Source organism: Orbicella faveolata, unplaced genomic scaffold (genome assembly GCF_042242905.1).
Source record: "Orbicella faveolata isolate gen_17 unplaced genomic scaffold, um_ofav_v1 contig_47, whole genome shotgun sequence".
Taxonomy (NCBI): domain Eukaryota; kingdom Metazoa; phylum Cnidaria; class Anthozoa; order Scleractinia; family Merulinidae; genus Orbicella; species Orbicella faveolata.
In genome coordinates this window covers 5,812,501-5,835,000 of record NW_028301577.1, presented here as the reverse complement: position 1 = coordinate 5,835,000, position 22,500 = coordinate 5,812,501, and the positions used below count along the sequence as shown (strand labels likewise).

The window sequence follows — 22,500 nt, the reverse complement described above, 5'->3', positions numbered from 1 at the left end:
GAGAGTAGAAAATTATGCGCATAATTGCAGCTTTCAGATTTGAGGAGGTCGATGTTGAAGTCGCCAGCTATGTAAACAGTTTTCTCAGGCATTAGACCCTTCAACCGTTTCATTAAAATAAGAAAGAAAACTCTCCGGAGAATTGTGTTGTCTGTCCAAAACGCCACAAATAGCATTCTTTTTGTTTGGAACAAGAATTTCTATCCATAAAGCCTGGAACACCGGATTAGACGTTCTTTCAACTACGGTGTAATCAAGATTCTCATTGATATCAATTCCCAAACCTCCAGCAGACAGAGGTGTCGGGACATACTCAAAAACATAGCCACTAATGTTTGGATTAAAATCAATTTCCTTTAAATTCGTTATTCTGGTTTCAGTTAATGCAACTATACTGAACTGAAAATCTAATTCGATAAGCAAGTGAGTTTGGAGACTTTCAAGATTTCTTTTAAAGCTCCTAATATTATTGTGGAAAATAGAGAACCCGCCATTTTTACAATGAGAGCTATGCAAAGAGCATTTGTGGTTATAAAATCTATTTGGGGAATAATACAAACTTCGAATGTGTTGATTGAGGATGTTAGAATAGGGGTTGATCGAAGTATCTATGCCTGTATTTAGAGACAAAAGGTCGAGATCATATATACAGTGCAATTTCTCAAGGCAAGTATTAGGTGTGCGAGAGATTGAAGCACTGTTATTGAACAGGCCATGGGCGACAGCAATATTTACACCATAATAAGGTAATTCGCGAAAAAGGTTTCTGTTCACATTAATTTTTCTAGAGACTTGTCGATCAGAAGCCATCATTAAAGGATAACAGACACCTTATTGGAGTGTCAGCCATTAGAGTGCAGTAGCTGTCGATCGTCCTCGAAATGCGTCTTTTTTTATCGTTTTCCCGAAGTTTTGGAAGAAAGTTTAGATGTAAATAGATAATTAAATTCCTGAGACGACTGAATAAAAGGAAATTGACGGTTTCTTGACTTTAAAAACTTGAAATCATTGAAAAACCGGGTGCGCGCGCGTAAACAACTGCAAATTACCAAGGGCAATTCAATACGTGCGATTTTGTTAAAGCCTGAAGTTCAATAATGTGACCTCATCAACTATCACTTATAGAAATCTCGAGCTCATAATCTAATTGTTAATTAGTGTAGAAAAATTGCACGAATATAAAAGCCAAAGTTTTTGTTATTCTTTATGGGAATTGCTGTACTAATCGTTATTATAATTTCAACCCGTGCGGTATTTTTGAGAAAACGACGTCATTTACTCCAATTCTCAACCAAGACTTGGAACAAGGAAAGTTAATTGCGGCCGCAAATTTTTGGAAGGAAAGGTCCAAGAAACGTGAGTTCTGATCTTCGTAATAGATTGAAATTTGGCAACATAATTAGGAAAGACCTATTGTGTACGAAAATGGATGTCGAGAATTTGATCATAGGGGCACTTTAATCTGCTGTGTGTATTTCAACAGATCTTTGCATCCTTCATCATTTCTTTTTCTGGCTGGTGGAATTCTGCGACATGGTCGGGGCTTGTCGGGCCTTGTCAGCTAGTGTGCGGTGGACCAAGACAATTGGTCGGGGCTCGCGCGCTCCTCAGCCAATTAGGAAATGTCACGAGAGTCACGTCAGTGAAATAAGCGCCATCTTGATTTTGGATGACTCGGCCCCAAGCGTCAACGCAGTTAGTCGCGACAAAAAATCGGCTAGTGTGCGGCAGTTACTATTTTTTTATGTTTTTTTTTTTAACAAAATTATACACAACAAGCAAGCATGGCCCAGTACTTTAGTCTTTGGTTGTGATTCATTCTCCGGCACACAGGTTCCACACTTCCCCTCGGAACAAGCTACTTCATTCATTATTCTTAAGACAATAGATTACTAACAAGTCACAAGTATACAATCAGCCTTAAAATAAGAGAGGAAGCGGGTACAGCGATTACATCGGCCCAATGAAAATAGAGGTTTCAGAAATATAACGTCTTACTGTGGTGTCTTGAGCTTCGTCTAACGAGCTCTCGTGTGTGTGCTACCCTTTATGTTAAGCTATTACTCCTTTTAAATACCGTAAATCTTCGAATTAGCGCCCGGGGCGCTTATTTCAAATTTAGGAGAAGACGGGGGGCGCTTATTCGAGGGGGGAGGCGCTTATTTAATTTTTCCTAAATCGTAGCCTGACATGATCATTTTTTTAATATATCATCTGCGCGTAAACACCAACATAAGCTGTTTATTGACGTAAAAAGCTTATCCTAAAGCTTAAATCGCGGCACCGTTAGTACTTAACGTGTTCACTAAAAGTGTTCACAAACTGAAACAATGTACAAATCTTATACTACATGACGAAAACTATACACCCTTTGTCTCATCACTCGTCCACAAAATGGGGGGAGGGGAGCGCTTATTCGAGGGGGGCGGTGCGCTTATTTTAAATTTCGGCTGATAGGAGGGACTCTTATTCGAAGGCTGCGCTTATTCGAGGGGGGCGCCAATTCGAGGATTTAAGGTATTTAATGAATTTTTAAGATTAAGAAGTATTTACCGAATGGTGCTTCAAGGAGCTGTGTCACGAGTCTAAGCCAAATTTTGACATTCGAGAAATGGCCACCAAATTGAGTGAAGTATAAAAACAACCATTTAAAGACAGTGAAGAAATGATGTAGCAACATTACAATATAAGAACGCTGTTTTAAAGGCCTATGGAATTGTGCCTTCGAAAGAAAATTTCTCAAAAACCTATATTGAAACGGATTGCGATATGGGTTTTTGAAAAACTGTTAGACATGAACAGTTTTTAAACTTAATCTCGTTTGTTTGTCACTTTTAATTATAACGCCCAGGAATTTGTTTGTAATGAAGCTATGGTTTTGTAAGTTAGATATATGGCGTTTAGATCTATAGTGTTTCATAGCGAGTATTTGGCTAAACGAAATAATATAGACCAAACTCAACTGTGACACAGTCCCTTTTATGTGTCATCTTTTGTTTGTTCGTAATGAAACGACAAATTATTGGTAAAATAGTGATAGGCAATATTGCTGTAACTGAGTTCTGAGAAGTTGTTTTTATTTATTCCAGGTGGGACGCTTTTTCAGTCACGAAGAGCAGCTGAGGCCTGGGTAGACTGTTAATAACCTCAAGATGAATTGATCATACACCATGGTGATGCCTGAGAGTGACTAGTCGATAGGTTTTATGTCTACCGAATAGTGTATGTACCGGTGACAGGTTAGATATCTCTTACTTCTAAGAAATAGTTTTTGGAATCGGACTGTGTGGTAAACAGTATTTCAGTGGAGTCATGACACTATAGTCGAATTACCTACCAAAAGAAGGAAACTTGAAAACCGTAAGGGGAAAAACCCGGCTGGCTACCTCAAAGAAAAAAAATAGGCTTTCATTTTAGCCTGGTGAAAACTCGCAGGATAAAATTAGTGTCGAATATTTTTTTTGCCTGCGTTGCAAGTTTCAATGGCTCCTTGTGAAAGAAAAAGAAAATTTCAATTTTCTTTACTTCACTGTTCCCAATCGAGTAGGGACAAAAATTGCTCCTGTGCCGATGAATTTATTTGGTTTGTAAGCCACGGCAATGAAAAGGATGACGCATTTTCTCACCAAAAGGTAATGTTTACGATCTGGAATATCCGCGAAGTTCATAGTCATTCAAATTGTTTATTCCAAAAACAATGCAAATGGTAATTTTATCGAATGTCATTCTGTGATCATTATAATTTACATGTTACCGTTGTTGTTTACGTACAGCGCGGCTAGCTTAAAACCGTACAATCTTTTTGCAGCAAATCGCGAATAGAAGGTTCTAAGTTTATTTAGACTTAGTGGCAATTATATGTTGAAAGAATTTTTAAATCTTCTGCAAGTCTATTAATTATTCGTAAACTTTGTAGTTGTCGAAGGAAAACAGCGACGGTATGTAATTGATTTATTTTTCTCAAAGGTTTAGTAATATAACTCTGTCGCGGGTCATTAGTTCATAATCTAGTTCCACATATTGTGATTATCGCGGTAACTCAAGAAAGTTGTAGCTATTAGAGGAAAATAACACAGGGTTCGTAAATGAAGGTTTTATTATGATCATAACATCTTCAGAATATGGCGGAGGTAAGACGACGAAGAGTTACGGACTTAGCGTCTACGTGTACACTTGTTCATTGAACGCGAAAGATTTGTACTGTAATCTTAATCTTTATTGGTTTTTGTCTGCTGTAGTATTGCAAAATAAATTGACTTTATTATCATGTTACAAACTTGTGTCAGTTTACTGAAAACCATGCTACAAGGCTCTTTTGCAGATGCCGTAAAAATGACGAGTACTAGACAAGAAAATTTACAATCTTGGAAGGAGGGCAAAAATTGATGTGGAAAACCGCCACCTCCCCGCCGCCACCACTAACTAGCATTTCTTTTATAATTATAGCAAGAGTTTGGTCCACCCATCCCTGTGGTACAGTAGCCTCTAATACACATGCGTACTAGGTGAGTGTCCCAGTTACAAGAAACCTAATGTCCTGTACGTCGTGACTGTAAGTAACTTATAAGTTCGTGTCGGTTTAAAACGAAGTTCAAACTTCGGGTTTCCCGACACGGAGGTATCAGTTACTTGTAAGTCGTGACTGTAGGTAACTAATAACTTCGTGTCGGGTAACCCGAGAAAACTTCGGATTCCCAACACGAAGTTATCGGTTACTTACAGTCACGACTTACAAGTAACTGATACCTCCGTGTCGGGAAACCCGAAGTTTGAACTTCGGCTTAAACCGATACGAAGTTATCAGTCACTTACAGTCACGACGTACAGTACATTAGGTTTCTTGTAACTGGGACACTCCCCTAGTACGCATGCGTTTTAGAGGCTACTGTACCACAAGGATGCGTAGACCAAACTCTTGCTATAAGTATAAAAGAAATGCTAGTTAGTGGTGGTGGCGGGGAGGTGGTGGTGTTCCACATCAATTTTTGCCTTCCTTTCAAGGTTGACAATTTTTCTTCGGCGACTTCTTAATACTTGTCATTTTCACGGCATCTGAAAGAAAGAGGTCGCAAGTGAACTTTACATATACAAACGTTTCCCGCCAAAAGACTTAGAAAAAATTTTATTATAAAATATGATATCAAATGCGCATGCGTGCATGCAAAGTTGTACCACAAGGACGAGAGCTCGAAACTCTCGCTATACGTATAAAAGAAATGCTAGTTAGTGGTGGTGGTGGTGGGGAGATGGTTTTCTTCTACATCAATTTTTGCTTTCCTTCCAAGGTTGAGAATTTTCCTGTCTGGTACTCATTTTTTGCAGCGCATTTGCAAGATTGTCTTTTGTCTTTCGCCTTTCCCCACATTGGTCATTTCAAACGCATCTGAAATAGAAGAGAATGTGACTTAAAACATACAAATATTTCCCACCAATTAAGAGACTTAGAATATTATTCCAAAAGAACATGATCGTAACAACTTAGTTAGAAGCTACTTAGACTTATGCAATTCCTTCGATGACTTAAACTTAAACAATATCTCCGAATTTTACATGCACTTGTACTTGATGTACCAAAACCGGCACAATCAAAACCAACTATAGCGAGACACGTTTTTTTGAACTTCCATACTCTCATTGCGCGATTTCTCAGAAAGAATATTTTCTTTCACATGTAAATCTGCATGTAGCTGTCCCTGAACCGGCACGATTCAAAATCGATCGTAGCGAAATTTGCTTTCATCTTCACGTTTGAAAAAGTACTGTTGACGTCTAATCAAGTTAACGGCCAAATATGCAACAAAAGGTTTCAACCGTTTAAAATCTGTCTAGTTCTGTACCTAAAATTCCTTACACACTCGTAAACTTGGGTTTGTTGAATGCCTTGATATGAACGAGATAAGATTACGTATAGCAAATATACAAACAATACGACTTACCCGAGTTTGCCCATCGCGTTCAGAGGATTCATTCGACAGCATGCATGATGTCCTTGAAAGCCATCTTCTCAAACTTTGAAGCTGCTCGCTGTTGAAGCCTAAGGGAAGCAAAAAGTAATAAAAAGAAGTTAATCTTATCCGACTGTCACTGTTAACTTTCCGTATAAATTAAAATATAAGGCAAGAGTAAACGCAAATAAGATGTAAATTGTGCCGTTCTTCAATTCTGCGATAAACACATCACGCTTTTTATAACAACAAGGCAATAAGCTATTTTTTAAAATAGATATACATATATTTTCCAAATAGCAAATAATCAGCGACCACTAGTGATTACTAAAATTAGATTCTATCATCTCAGAACGCTGCGATAACTGTAAACATGACAAATTTATAATTATTTGCTTGTTCACCGTTTTAATAATTCAAAGCTGAGGATCATAAATTTTACGTTTGTATCTTTAGCGAGATAAAATTACCCCCGAAAACAAAACAAAAACAATTGAGCACCAAAGTATTACATTGTGTGCGCTGTTTAGGTACGTCACGCTGACCATTAGTGCGCGCCACTCGTATGCTTATGTAGTCAAGTTTTCCGCGCAAAATTGTATCAAGTCGAGTTGGCGCAGTGGTTTGGTGCGCGCCCCTCGCTCCGGGACTAGACAGAGTCGCGAGTTCGAGTCCCGGTCCTGGCGTACAGGAGTACTTTTTTTCCTTTTTAAAACCAGAAATTAATTGATCAAACCTTCCTCGTGTACCAATTTTTAAAAAATCAATTTTACAGAGCAAAATCCGATCGCTTACATTGAAGGAAAAAGAGAAAAGAATTTATCGTAAAATGTAATCTGCGTTCAACCATTAAAAAACTGATACTTCTCCTGGCCAAACGAACTTGCAATTGCCTCATGGTTCCAAACCTTTTATAGCTCGATGTATTCGATATTCTTATACTAAATACGCAGCAAAGTTCAGCCAATGTCGCAATGTTGGACTAATGACGGGTTTCGTTATTCTCAGTAGTGAAATTTCTCTGCCGTTTTGCAACTTGAATTATGTAGCGGTAAAATTTAACAAAAAATCTCAAAAAAGCTTTAAGGTTGGTTCACGCTACCTGCAAAATCAATAAAATAGCGGTTCCGCCGCCAAAAATCACTCGCGCGCGAATCCCGCCAGCCACACATGTTACATATGGTTCTGAGGTTGTAAAACACAACATTGTACTTCAGTCCACACAGTAGCACTGACATGTTATTTTGAAAATTCTCAAACTAAATTGCAATTTCAACCAACACTGACCAAATCGGATCCCGATCGCTGTTACAACCAAACCAAACGTCGTTGAAGTATAATGAACGTAGTACCACATGTACGTATATTGGACCTATTCGTAGCCATTTAAGATATCTAAAGGGTCTCACCTGTATTGTAGCGAGACCAATTATTATCACGTTTAACTTCTTTGTTAAGTTGAACAACTTTGGTTTTTAAAGCTGTGGAGGGTAAGAACATTATTTGAACAGTGTTTCCTTTTCATTTAGCGGGTTGGTATTAACGCTAGCTCAATTCAATCAATTTGTATCATGCTGATGCAGACAGTCTAACTTCAAAACCAGGCAAGTTTCTATTTTGAACTGTTTTGATGTGAAAACCACGCTATGTTAAGGACACAGAAACAGAGGGGCCGGAGAAAAAATATACTTGGAGAACCCAACTCCTTTGCAGGTCAGTTCTCACACCCATCTCTCTGCATTTCTCTCTAACAAAATTTCTAACAAAGTTTTTTACCGCTAGTTTTTATTCTGAAACAAAATTTCTCTCCGACAAAAATATCATTTTCACAGCACAAGATTTGTAACAAGACAATTTACAGCATCTTCGGATGATGCAAAGACGCCAACCAACCAAACAATTTTCTTACAACCATTGTGCAAGTACTTTAAAGTAATATTTTCTTTTAGATGTGCGTGCAGTTTCGATCATAAAACCTACAGGTAACAACCCGTTTCTGGCATAGGGTTAGGCTTATAAGGGAGAGACCCCTGGGTTTGCCAGCCAGCACAACTTTGGCTGAGTGACCCATCTTTCAAGGAGCAGGTCTCCTGCTACCCCGATGTAACATCATATCTCGAAATCTGACTCAAACCTGCATTGATAATTAGTCTGAAATCTCTCATAATTATTTAAGGTTGTATGAAGGACTTTTCAAATTTCTTTGATACCAATCGTGAAAGAGTAGCTTTCAGTATTTTTTTGCCTACTTTTTTTTTTTCAAAAATATTGCCATGACATGGAAACGAGGCTCACATTAAAACAGTTATTTTAAATGCGCTCTTTATTTATAATATTAATTAATTGCTACATTGTACAGTAAACAGCTTTTCTTAACATTTTTGGTTAAAAACTAAAATTTATAAGTTGATTTGAAAAAGAAAAACTTAAATGAAACCATGCAGCTCAAACTCGAAAAGCATCATGGGTAACGTCTAAGATGACGGTCTCGCTGCATGGTAAATACTTCAAAGTTCTTGCCAAATTTTCGCAGTTTGGACGCTTTTTATCAAGTAATATAGAGAAACAGGGAACACTCAGTATTTTTATGCTCACTGAACAAAATACTTACAAACATTCAAGAGTCTCTGTTCGACTCAAGGAAACTTGACTGCTATGTACAGTTTCAATTGTTGTTTTATTCCTAGACCAAACTAAAGACCTGCTTTTAAAACTTGTATTATTCACTGCTCATATGATAAAAGTCTGCTAATTATTCCTATTTAAAAAAAAAGATTCGACTCTGAAATATTTATTGAACGCGGCTACAATTAAAAGTCATGGGCCATTGCTTTATTCATTGGCAGAGAATACCAAGGAAGGAGAAATTCACCAAGTCATATATCACAGGAAATGCCGTAGTCTTTTTAGCATGAAGCGAAATTAGTTGGAGAGCATTTTTCAAACAACGGCCGCGAAACAGATTTCGAAGTTTAATTTGCAAAGCGAAGGGCAAAGATCTCGTCGGCAAGAGCCAAGCACGAGCGGAACTTGCTCGAAAATGTACACTGTTTGCGAAAATAAGACTGCATGTACGAGAACACGCGATCCCTTTGACTCAGTAGGTTGACTTGTATTTAGATGCTTTAGAAAAGTTGCTATTGCTGCGTGTGATAGCAGGCTTATTGGCCTTGCCTGTCGTGATTTGGTAGCAGCTGAAGCGTGTTACCATGGTCGGTGCTTTTGAGATTGTGCCTGACCAGATAAAGCGAGCAAGTACACTGACTTGGAGAGCAGTGAACCGGACTCGGATGAAAACCAATTTTTTTGATATAGAGTCTCAAGCTTACGACAAACTGTTTGAGTTTATTTGATCAGATTTATTAAGCCCCAGGCTTATTTAGATGGTTGATCTGAGAGAGAAGCAGTAATCTCCATGTGATCAATGGGCGCTACTGAAATATCCGAATCAACTAAAAAGACATCTCTGAAGAAAGTTAGAAAACGATTTCGGCGACTTGTTATAATTTGAAGATCTCCCGAACAATAACAAAGTTTTTGTTCTTTCCATAAATTTTTCAAATACTCAACTAGCCAGAGAGATGGTAACTTTATCTCAGCAATTCGACAACAGGGCTGACTCCATGTAAAGTCAAGGAAAATAGCAGGTTGGACTGTACATCTGTAATGCAGTTCCTTCAAATAATACTGAAACGGCATGGCCACCGAAATCTTCTAAACTATGTGACAATGCAATCAATCTCCCAGCAGAACTAGATGCCTTTTTATATACTCGTCTAACTAGCAACTCAGAAATCCCAACGGAATATCCTCATCGCTACCGCTGCCTTGTTGGGAACTCTTTTGGGCAAGACAATATATACGGGATAACTGGAGGAGAACCTTCCAAGCAAATGCTATTACCATACGCAGTAAAAACTTTGCAAACCGCAATGTTGAACTTATACAGACGTTAAGCCGATGTGGGCATGGGATTGCCTATACGCAAATCGAGGAAATAAACACAGCACTTTGCCTACCAAAAATGGCCTTGACGCCTGATAATGATATTCCTTTGCCGAAAAATATTCAAGCTACGCTTGCGTGGGATAATATTGATAGAATAGAAGAGACGCTTCATGGCGCAGGAACATCTCATCGAGTAAATGTTATTGCTGTCTAAGCCAGGCATTTTGGTCCCGGAATCTCCTTCCGCCCCCTGGAACTGAGCAAGCTAGGACAAGGAGAAGAAACATTGATCCTCCAGTGATCTCGCTTGTACCTCCATATAACGCTGGTGATCGCACGACACGAAGAGGACATGAAATTGATGATGTCGATGCTCGAAGGAAGCTGGATCAATCCCTTTAAGGGAGAAAGGCAAGACCTAGTTGTCTATCTACCGACAACCTCGCAACTCCTGAGATGGAGAATGATCTGCATGCTTCCGGCAGAGGCTTTCGGAGAGACGGTTTATAAGACATTTTGTTATGACAGGCAGTTAAACAAGAAGATGAAAGGACAAATAGGGTCAAGCAAAGAAGTAATCATTAAAGCGGATCGTGCGCAGTTTGCTCAAATGATCATTACCGCTGAGAACAGAACGTTGAAGATGAATGACGTACTGAACCACCCTCTCGGACCTTGCCCTTGGGCCCTTGACTCGGCTGATGCCGGGATTGCTGAAGAGAACCAGCAAATCATCACTTGCCAAGGAGCCAGCCAGAAGAATACGACAGCAGCAGATATGATTCCTCAGCCGTGTGGGCGAATTTTTGACGGAATTGTAATGGTCCAGAAGATAAGAGGTGACCAGAAAACATTTGCTGAATTGGCTGACAGTACGATGTCCATGGTTTTGCATGAAGGAACAGACAGCCAGCGTTTTGACGTGGTCTTCGACGTTTACAGAAATAATTCGATCAAAAACTACAAGAGAGAGAAGAGAGGCTCAGAGAGCGGGCATAAAGTCAGAAACTTCAAGGCAGACTGCAAGATACATCAACGGCGGACATTCTTGTCCAATTCCAAGAATAAGTCGCTCCTGAGCAAATTTATTTCAGAAAAGTGGCAAAATGAGAGGCACAGAGAGAGGTTCGCCGGAAAGACAATCTTCATAACGACCGAGGATTACTGCTATGAACTCTCCTCAATCGGAGTAACAGCAAGGGAACAACTAAGGTCGACGCACGAGGAAGCAGGTACCAGAGTGTTTCTCCATGCAGCAGATACAGAGCATTACGTCTAAGGCTTCTTTTTTTTCTTATCGCATGACTATGTATGGAGTCTGTAACGCCATTGGACTTTGTCGTAGGATATTCTGTGCCAAACAAGGCAAAGTTGACTCGAACCAGCTACCTCCCTGTGCAGATTGTTTCTGTTGTTTAAGAATGTACTCCTTGAGAGCAAACTACCAATTGCAAGCAGCTATTTAGAGAAGTTTACAGAGCTGCCCTCAAGTCCCTTCACCAGTTGGTCAAAGATGGGTCGAGGAGTACTGCAACTTATCCATCAATGCATGGATGGCAAACCCTGCCCTGCAGTTCTTCTTGAGTTTCTCTCCTGTTTTTGTGCAAGATCGTACAAGATCATGCAAGCTGTCCACGTGCCGACCTGCCTTACAAATGACCTTAAATACACCGATATGTGCCGCCTTCGTGACTGCAACAATAGAGGCCTTAAGTAATGACGACGGCGACGCCAGAGACGACGTCCAGTAAAAAATAGTTTTATATTTTACCTTCGAATTTCGCAGCAGTATAGATTTGTTCGTTGCATCTATCTGTCCCAGAACTTACTCAAGCTAAATGTGTAATGCCGGTGTTGAAATCCAAATTAAAGTACGAAACATTAGCCGCTGCCGTTCGCGTTCTCCAAAGTAAGCAGAACCTAGTCATTTCACGTTGTTATTTTGAAGAGGACGGCAAAGAAATGAACAAAGATTTATAACGCACTTGCACAGCCATTGTTCTGGTCATTAAATCTTTTGTTTGGTAACGTTCTCGTTGCCTTTGCCGTCGTGGTTTGCTTAAGGTCTCTAATTGTTTTGCTCATTAAACTTTTTGTTTGGTGACGTTCTCGTTGCCGTCGTGGTTTTCTTAAACTCCCTAATAGTGCTGAGGAGGAGGAGGAGATTCTTGATGAACAATGCTCTGATGACAAGGAGGATCAGGAAAATTAAGGCATTTTAAATATCACTAGAAATAATCCGTTAAGCTAGATTAAGAAGATGGTGTTGAGGAAATTGTGAAACCATTACTCCTCGTAAATTATGCATTCTTTTTATGGCAATATTTCTCAATTTCTTATAAATTTTTGGGCTTCTTCAACATAAGGGAGCTTTTCAAAAGTTTTTTTAATGCAAAATGAGTGCAAAACCCTTTTGCCAAATTCTGCTTTAGAATAATAGTGTTTTAACAGCAAAGATGGCGGATCCAAGATGGCGGATCCAAGGTGGCCGACAGGTATTAATTGAGAACGACTGTCTTGGTAGCAATTGCATCTCACCAAATCATTAGCTGTGAATCACTTATTTTCTCCTGCTTTCGTTTGGTGAAAATTCTGCGAGATCAACGCTTTAAACAAAATACTTAAAAGTTCTTTTGTTAAAATTTAAATATTTTTCAGCGTTGCCATGGAAACAAAATCCTCAAAGCTCATGTAAGTTTTAACTAAGTGGTTTAAAAACTCATCTGGCAGAAATTTCCATCATTGCACAAATAAAGTACCCTTTATGTATGGTTATTGAGCAGGAAAATACTACTTTTAAGCAGTCATTGCTTGTATCCTGATGATTCTGTAGAAATGAGTGACGTCACTTTGTCACGTGATAAATCCTATTAAGCTACTCATTTAGCATTGCTATCATACATAATATGAAACTAGAGTAATTGCAGTTTTCAAAAATATATAGTAGCATTACTCCCCCTGAGTGGTACCGAAATGTTATTTTTTGGGGTCCTGGCCCATGGACTATTTCGTCCCATTAATTGATTCTGGCTGCAGAATTTTGTCACAGATTTTAAATCCGGTAAACTTGGGTTAGTTAAACGCGCTGATTGAGGTAACATTCAGCATAGCTGATCAAATAATCAAATCTACAGTAAATGTTAGCAACATAACTTACTTGAGTTTGTCTCTCGTGTTAACGAAAAATGTGAGAGGAACTTTTTCAACAGTGTAAATGATGCTTTGGAAAGTCACCTTCTTGAACATTTGAAACCAGCCACCGCTGATACCTGAAAGAACAAGATAAGAACCTTTATTTAAGTGTCAAAAACAAAAATGTTTTACCTTTATTCCACTTCCCTATCAAATTTCGTACTAGTTGTCATCTTATAATAAAAGACGAAGAATAAACACAAATAAGATGCAAATTGTTTAACGTAAACGCATCTACTATAATTGTTTGTGTTACACTACAGCAATTTAACTGACTACAATAAACTGATTTTAAATAAATAGTTCTGAAGCGCGAACTAATAATCAATGCCACGTTGACTTTTCTATGACCGTCACTAATAAAACTTGCCTTAAATTCATTACACAATTACAAATATATAAAATTTTGTCTTTGCCATGATTTACATACATGTACTTCAAAGCTGGGTTCATAAGTTTATCATCCCAAGATAATGAAGAAAAATATGTAACATTTGAAATATACAGTATGACGTGTGTTGTGATCGAATAGCTGTATTTTTAAGTTATCTGACTCGATGATTGGCTCTCAGGTATACAATGCATTCTGATTGAATACTGTAGCCAATCATTTTGCAGATACCCCCAACTGATTTTTTTTTTTTGTAATGTCTTTTACGAGCATGGTAAAATCTTGCAGAGTTTCATCCAAAACCTAACATTGTGTGCAAATCCACAGGACAGATTACACTTCCAATGAATGGTAACCCCAAATTTGGATCTCTAATTACCCCTCACTTCTTTTCTCATTCTTTTCCCACTTTTTCTTTTTTCTTTTATTCACTTTTCCTAACTCTCTATTTACCTATTTAATGATGATGATGATGATGATGATGATGATGATGATGATGATGATGATGATGATGATGATGATGATGATAATAATAATAAACATTTGTAACTATTGATAGACTAGCACGCCTAGACTAGCGCTAGCTATCCATGGGTCAGTCCAACTGTAAAATGTACATTAAGGAATAAAAAATGACTGATTGAATTATAACCAAACTGAACGTGGGTAAAGGGTAAGTAATTAAGGCTAGTTCCATATGTACGCCTAGCGGACCTATTTCAAGACAATCTAAGTTTCCAAATGAGACTACCTGTATTCTGGTGAAATGGATGAAAGATTGTCATGTTCAACATCCTTGGTCGTAAGGTTGAATACCTTTGGTCTTAAAATCCTGTGGAGGTTAAACATTTTATTCGAAGAATATTAATTAATCAATAAATTGTTAATATTAATGATGATAAATTATCATAAATTCTAATCATTATTTAATTAGTAATTTTCTCCTCAGTTTGCAGGTCAGCACCAGCCATTTATTCGCCAGAAAAAAAATAATAAGTAATCAAAACAGTGAATAAAATTGATTTAATACTTGGCAAAAATCCTACTCAAATTAGTACGTATACTAAGTGAGCTGAGTAGTCATAAAAATTTTCAAATTTTATCTGGGTTGTAAAACTGAAGTCAGAAAAAAAAATAAATAGGTAAGTTAATTAAATTTTAAGAAAAGAGAAAACTAGAACTTTCTCAAGATCAGTTTCAAAAATGCAAAAAGTTGAAATTCAAATCAGAGCAACAATCTATTAGACGTTTTTGAGCTGTTCTTTTGTAGGATCAGTTTCTTTTACACACAGGGAAACAAAGGCACCAGACAAAGGCAATATGAAATTAACTCCTATACAGGTCAGTTCTTACACCAATCACGTGTGGAGTTCAAGATCAATTTTGTCTTCTGCTTGCAATTTGAATATAAGACCAGTCTATGCTTCACAGATCAAGAAACTCCGAAAGAGATTTTTGGTGGAACCAGCTCCCTTGTGGGCCAGTTCTTACACCCATCTCCTGTACAAAGTTCAAGATCCATTCCACGTATGTGGACAGTCCAATTGTTCCTAAACAATTTTTTTTCTCTTGTGCTAGCAATTTGGAATGTGGGACCAGTCAATGCTTCACAGATCAAGAAACTCAGGAAGAGATTTTTGGTGGAACCAGCTCCCTTGTTGGCCAGTTCTTACACCCATCTCCTGTACAAAGCTCGAGATCCATTCAGTCATGAAGACAGTGCTGGTTCTGAAACAAGTTCTTATTTTTCACCTTTTTTGTGGGACCAAGTCTATGCTTCACAGATCAAGAAACTCAGGAAGAGATTTTTGGTGGAACCAGCTCCCTTGTGGGCCAGTTCTTACACCCATCTCCTGTACAAAGTTCAAGATCCATTCTGCATATGAAGACAGTCCAATTGTTACTAAACAAGTTTTTTCTCTTGTGCTTGCAATTTGGAATGTGGGACCAGTCAATGCTAAATTCACAGATCAAGAAACTCAGGAAGAAATTTTTGGTGGAACCAGCTCCTTTGTGGGCCAGTTCTTACACCCATCTCCTGTACAAAGCTCAAGATCCATTCAGCCCATGAACACAGTCCAATTGTTCCTAAACAAGTTTCTTTTTTTATCGTCTACCAGCAATTTACCAGCAAGATCCATTCAGCGCTTGCAGACAGTCTAATTGTTCAAGAACAATTAGACTGTGTGACCTTACACTCTTTTATGAAATTGTCTTGGATTGATGGATAAATCAAATTTTCCTTGCCCCCTAATTTATTAATTAACTTGAAACAGTAAACAATAATTTATTGAAATAGTCTCTGTCAGTTAAACTCATCACAAATAGATGAGCTTGGGAACTTGTGCCTTAAAAGGTTAGCGGCGTGCCAAAGCCATAAGCCGCTAGGAGGTATCCATGGCAACCCTGGAAAGCAAGAACCACCCAATGAGTGTCCGCTAACCGGCACCGTCACACTGAAAGAAATTCAGTGGAATCTACTTACCTGGGGAATACTTACCCTGACCAAGAACAAAACGGGAGGGAGGAGAGGGTGCAAGAATCCGCAATGATTCGCGAGCAAAGCAGTGCAACTGATCTGCAACAATCAGCAGAATACACTACAACAATTATGCAATGAACCATAAACCCCTGCAAAACCCCTGATGGCCACCCCACAGGTCACGTACTCCCAAACGCGGAAACCACTGGCTGCATAAGCTCATATTTAACTTGCCTAATTGATATTAGCTGGATGGGCACGCTAGCTGGCTGCATTAGCTCGAGTTTAAATTTGCCTAAATGATATTTAGCCACATAAAAATTGGAATGAAATTTTCTCAGTCAGTTAAAACAAATCATCACAGGACCAGGCCATATTTATTCTGGGTTTGACAACTTCACAATAATTTACACATAAAGACTGCAGCAGTGTAGCGTTTTGTGATATACAGGATGAAGTTGGGCAAATACTTAACTGAATGCAATTCTGTGTTTCTTGGTATCTAGTCACAGAGAACATTGTCACTTGAGCTCTTTTCTCCTAATGGAGGAAAACAAATGAAAAATATTTATAAACTACATGTAAATAATATTTAATTAACCCAAAGGAATACATGTAATTGTAAACAGCACATGCCTTACAGGCTTAACATGCTTAACCGATTAATTTTTTAAATTGTTAATTACAACTTTTGGTCAGCTTGTCTGAACAATTTTAAAATTCTCAAAACTTTTGTCTAGGAGAAACTGTACTTCACACATCTAAGTAAAGGGTGAAACAAACAAAAAAAAATACTGCTCAGCTGGGGACTTTTATGCTGGAACCTTCAACCCTAACTCAAATGGAACAAACAAGTGCATGAGTAAAATTTACTGTTCAATGGATTCAAATCAGCCAAATAAAATGGGTTTCATGATTAACTGGTTCATTAAATGGAGTCAGAGATCTTTGCTGCAGCATGTAGTTCTCTCAAGAATACGCATCCAAACAAGAATGTAAAATTTGCTGTGAAAGAGATGGTGGCTGGTCAATGTAAAGTGTGTCATTGTCTTTCTCATGATGTATTCCTACAGGATGTAGATGGTGATGTTTAACTACTTCCTGCTAGCCCTCATTGTTAGGTGAAGACGTTGAAGACCAGCAGTAAGCAGTCATAACATTGCAATCTACATCCTGAGGGACTACATCATGAAACAAACAACATCTTGAATAATTTATTTCAAATAAAAATAATTTATAAAGCATACTGGAGTGAAAACTACATGTATACAGTAACAGAGATCTCTGAGTCCAATCAATGACCTAGTTAATTGCATGCAGTAGTATACAGCTAGGGGGGTTTGCTCAGAAAAGGTACTTGTTTGAACAATGGTGGCACACACATCTACATATAATAATAACATTATCTGACTCAGTGCTAATCCTTGCATTGGTATGCAGTTCGTGCAGTTTCTGTAGTTTGTAAAGTTTTGGTGATCATGGTACAGGGCGGTAGTCAGTAATAGTCTGCAGTGCCAATGACAATCTCTTCATTTTACAATGAAGTGCTAGAGTCATGCAGATGTAGTTTTTAGGTTTGCTCAGGTCCTGATAATTATGTCAGTTGTCACATGTAGGTAGCTGTTGGTGTCAGATGTTGTGTAGTCTTGATCCAACTATAATGTTCGTCAAGTAAATGTGTTGGTTCTGTTTGGAGTTTGTTGGTTGGTTCGTTGAAGTTGTGAACATGTCATCATTTTTTTTGTGAATAAGTCATCTTCATCTTCTTTCTTACAAAGTGGGCAATTTGTGCTAAAAGGCTTTCCTGAACTGCTTGTCCGACCAAAGAATGTGTGTGACCTATCTTTTCGTCTTCCTGTCACCCCACAGTGTCTCTGCCACAACAGTCTGAAATTCAGCTTCCTGCATGATCCACTCACAAAGTGTCTCAACACATTCCACTTTTTTTCTGCTCAAACAACCATCTGTTGTAATTAGCAAGCATGGTACTTGTCATTTGTTTTTGTACCTTCATCTACAAGGACCCATTGCCAAGTTCCTCTTTTCTTCCAGCCGCTTTCAGATTTATCACAATCACGTCCAGTAAGTCTGCCAACCTGTCTAGGTCCTTGGCTTTTCCAGGACGAATTGGTCAGAACTGGTCCAATTCCTCTAAGTGCAAATTGATCTGACGACATTGACCACCAAATTTTCTCTCCAATCTGCCCTTGGCCACTTCATAGGCCTTGGCTGAATGTCCTAAGCTCTCAACTGCTACCAACACTTCTCCAGATAGGTACTTCTTTAGCTGCAACAATTTATACTCTGCAGTGGCTGGCGCTTTGCAACACAAGCCATAAATGCTGCCTTCCAGCTCCCACATGACTGCTTGTCTCCACTAAATACCAGAATAGAAACCCTCGTCAATTGTTTCCACATGTCTTTCCAGAGCTCATGTTTCGGTGATTCTTCAACAGTCTTTTCATCCTCTTCTGGCTTAACATCCCTTTTGGCAGGCTTGGAGGCGACAACTCAAGCTCCTCGTCCATGGCACCTTTGAACTTCACATATTTCTCTTTGCAATCTCCTTTTGCATGGGCTAATTCCTCCTCCACCTCTCTAACTTCGACTTTCATTTCTTTTTGACAACAGGCATATTCTTCCTCCATTTTCTTTTGAGCATGCTTGACAAATCCTTTTTTGCATAATCGCTCCTCGAGCTTGATGCTCTTATTTCACGGTTACTCGCGACTCCATGTTCTAATAAATCCGCCAGCTGATATTTTTGTCTTGTGAATAGCGATTTTGACTTTCTTGATCTTTTGCTCTTCTATTTTATCTGCAATTTCATCGTGGGTATCTTCGCCATCGCCTGTGTCCTTCGCTCACTCGCTGCGCTTCTTTTTTCTTTGAATTTGACGGCATTTTCTTCAATTCGGCGAATTCCCCCAATGTGAACCTCACTCTGCTACCAGTATGGTTCTGCGCTAATACGATTAGTGCTAATCTTATGGCCCCCCAAAAACATACTATTTACATAGATATGCTAAAGTAGTAGTAGATTTATAACTGACAATACAATCTAAGTCTGGTAAAGGTCTCTAAATAACCAGCTTGATGTTAGTGGTTCTGAGTTAAACCATTTATTTGAACTTGAAATGAACAGCAATCTCTACGACGAATTATGACTCTAAAAACTAGTAAACAACATCTCAAGTGGTCACAAAACATCCACTAAGCGTTCAAAGTCACCTGACCTAAGTATTTGCACTTTTTGAGTACACTATTTAAGAAATAGAAAACATGTACCGTGTTTCTGTCGCGTTATAGAAACACGAGTGGAAGTTTGGGAGAACGAGAAATGCACAGTTTCCACGGCTTTTTCAAGTTCTCCCAAACTTTCATGAGTGTTTCCATAACTCGATAGAAACAGAGAGAACGTGTTTTCTATTTCTTTTAGAAAACACCGTGATGAAAAAAAGAAAACAACTTGTTAACTTTGATTATCAAAATGTACAGTCTCTTTGCTCGCGCCATCATTACGCCAACAGCTCATGCTAGTTCTGTGTTTCTACCAAGTTTTAGTACAAATCTACTACCGTTCTATTACGAATGCTCTTCTATGATTGGCTACGCTACTCACTATCAGTCTATTTGGTGATAGATAGTGAGTAGCATAGCAGTGTACGCTTCTTAACAAAATTACGGCCACTTATTGGCATTTTCGAAGTGTCTTTGAAGAGGATTTAGGTAAAGTTTTGAACGACTAGTAGATTTATACTAAAACAAGGAGATTATTCGCTCTCAATTTCTATGCTTAATAGTTGACTCGGGCTGTGTCTTCAACTATCACACAATAGAAATCTCGAGCTCATAATCTAATTGCTTAATAGAAACAATTTTTAACCAATCCGTGCACATATTTTCTTCAGACTGTTTTCTAAAACAAAATGTGCTTCACATCAGTTAGCATGACTGCAGTCAAATGTAGATTTAGAGACTGCCATTCTACCGTTGCGCAATTTATGTTTAAGCAAAAGCCATTTAGTTAGTTAGTTAGTTTTTCCATACAAATCTTCTTATTCCTTCAAAAATTCAGACTGTCATAAAATCTCATTCTCTGATGATGGGGGCCTCAAACTTGGCCATTTTGATATTTTCGCCCATAATATTATAGCTCATACTTTTATGACAAGTAGGTCACGTGATGGCTTAGCTGCAAAGGGCCTATTGATATTTAGGCACGTAGCACTGTAAAGTTTTGTGTATATACACAACTAACAGAATTCTAGAACAAGGAACTTTCCCAAAGGTGAAACTGAAGAACTCAAGGGTTTCTGTTTATAATTAGCTTTTCAACAATCAGTACCTGTCATGTTACAAACTAGTTACTTTTTAAGTCAGACTAAACATGAAATTCTAACTTTGAATGCAATCTCCACCTTATAATTTTTTGTTACCTTTGCCAGTTTCTTTGTCTGCGCAAAAAAGTCTGACCTGCTGCACATCTCATGTAGTATGTAAAGCAGGGCAGTATAAAATGAATGGGGTAGACGAAGGGGGGAGGGGGGGGGGGGGGCAAGAGAACTGGAGGAGTAGGAGAGAGAGAAGGAATGCCTGCTATTCTAGTTCATGTTATAATTATTTGTCCTGTCAATATGTCAAAAATAATGTAATAGCTTTACAACTTTACAGGCGATCATTTTAGATTTTAACCTGTCTTCTTTTGTCTGCACAATGCAGTTATGAATTCATACAAAATGTATGCGCCAAGTCATTATTTGGCTGTGCGACCGTGTGATGCGGTTCCAGTCAAAGACCCACATTTCACCCTTGCTCACCACAGAGTCTCCAGTAGCTCAGTGGTTAGAGCCTCCGGCTAGATCACGGAGGGTCATGGGTTCAAATCCCATCTGGAACTCGGATTTTTTTTCAAGTTGATGTCTGTTCTTTTGTCTCTCCTGATAAATGGTGCATACGTATTTTCTATACTTGTAGTTCAAAGTGCCCTCTCTTGAGACCGGTTTGCAGTGCTTTCAGTAAGGTTTGAAGTAGCAGGCTGGGGAAAAGAAGTAGGCGGCTGGGGAAATGAGCACCGAAGGTGCGAGCCTCTAGGGGGGTCTGGGGGGCATGCTCCCCCCGAAAATTTTGAAATCCAGACGCTCGGAAATACCATTTCCAGCGTTTTCCAAGAGGTATTTCCCCTTAAATGGCAATGTAATGTAAATTGGGCAATAAAACCACAATTAATAATTGTAGTCATTTTAACAGAATCTGCACTTCGCCGCCTTAAGCAATTAGTACCTGCAAATACTCTGCTTCTTCTTTATAGGAGCTTGTATTATCACATTTTGAGTACTGCAACTTTTTACTTATGGGCATAGGTAAAACACTTACATGTAACAAGAAACTGGAAGATGTAGACTATTATGATCTACGAACTATAATGAACATGGGGAAAAGTACTGATTATGAATCAATTCTTAGGATGGCAGACATGAACACATTAGAACATAGACATATAGAACAATCTTTGATAATTTTAATAAATGTTTTAAGGAGAATGGTCCAGGCTATCTAGCCAATTTGTTCAAACCCTGAGTTACACCATATAATCTTAGGGGCAGTGGTCTAAACGTAGTACAAACTTCATATAATAGTAGATTCATTCATGGCTCATATACGAACATAATCTCACGTATCTGGAACCAGTTGCTATCAGCTGTAAAAAATGTACTTAATGCATCATCCTTTCGTAGACTTTAAACTAAGTTAAATTTTACCGGCTGTCAATGCAGTAATTGCCTTTGACTCAATTAATTTATATAGATATACATCATTTTTAATTTAACTAGTAAGATATTTATTTAGCAATATTGTCAAACACTTTTATCATAAGCCTCTGGCTCGGGGGACTGAGAGACCACCCCCTGCGTAATTTGACATGAAATAAATTATCTTATCTTATCTTAGTCAATGCATGTATGCCTGACGACTACAGAGCCCCAGTAGTAAGAATTTATGGTGGAAGCAAAATTAATATTGTGCCCCCTGAAATTCAATTTCCACAGTGTTAACAGCAAAGAAAATTAGGATTTAATCAGACACAGCCAAGGCTGTAATTCGATGATTAGACTGATTACATTGCAGTGCACACTGTTGGCAAATAATGTTATTTCAGCCAGTTATATTAAGCAGATACAAATCTGGTACAGATGACAAATTTATGTAGAGCTACATGTGAAAAGTACGGCATTTTTTCTTCATTCTTGCTGAATCACTATGGCAGGATATTATTTATTCTACTGACAAAAGTATCTTTTTTCCATGTTTTCTTCAACAAATTTGTAGTACAGGATAGTTTAAGTACAGAGCACTTAATTTTCACTAAAATTTAGGCCATTTTCTGACATCAAAATCTTGAACATTCACGATGGCTGACATTGTCTGGTAAATGTTTCAAACTTGTACAGTAGTCCATTTAATTTGTATTTTTGTTGCTCTGCAATCAGAGTAAATTATTTGTAAGTACATGAGGTCTGTTGATTTTGCAGTTTTGAAAT

The 22,500-nt window shown here is 38.3% G+C and overlaps 1 protein-coding gene and 2 long non-coding RNA genes across 7 annotated transcripts in view; 2 read left to right on the top strand and 1 right to left on the bottom strand.

The window, feature by feature from the left end:
* LOC110051830 (uncharacterized) overlaps window positions 1–4,276 on the top strand; it is a 16,486-nt gene extending 12,210 nt beyond the window's left edge. For all 3 annotated transcript variants that reach the window (XR_016204159.1, XR_016204160.1, XR_016204162.1), the window contains exon 5: window positions 3,090–4,276. This is a non-coding gene — a long non-coding RNA (uncharacterized LOC110051830). The remainder of the gene's footprint in view (window positions 1–3,089) is intronic.
* The window catches only part of LOC110051891 (uncharacterized), a 20,597-nt gene continuing 2,291 nt past the window's right edge, over window positions 4,195–22,500 (bottom strand). Inside the window, exons 4-9 of one of the 3 annotated variants that reach the window (XR_016204165.1) lie at window positions 16,434–16,498; window positions 14,228–14,308; window positions 13,051–13,162; window positions 7,355–7,426; window positions 5,937–6,034; window positions 4,195–5,383 (exon numbers count right to left, since the gene is read on the bottom strand). This is a non-coding gene — a long non-coding RNA (uncharacterized LOC110051891). Of the gene's footprint in view, window positions 5,384–5,936; window positions 6,035–7,354; window positions 7,427–13,050; window positions 13,163–14,227; window positions 16,499–22,500 lie in introns of all 3 variants that reach the window. The other 2 variants (XR_016204166.1, XR_016204164.1) reach the window with 2 other exon arrangements.
* On the top strand, window positions 10,438–11,179 carry LOC149096911 (uncharacterized). Its single transcript, XM_089279535.1, has one exon. The coding sequence runs from the start codon at window positions 10,438–10,440 to the stop codon at window positions 11,170–11,172; it is 735 nt and encodes a 244-aa protein (XP_089135661.1). The 3' UTR covers window positions 11,173–11,179.

Excerpts from the sequence above, each read along its gene's own strand:
- LOC149096911 (XM_089279535.1), top strand. The coding sequence starts at position 10,438 with ATGAAAGGACAAATAGGGTCAAGCAAAGAAGTAATCATTAAAGCGGAT.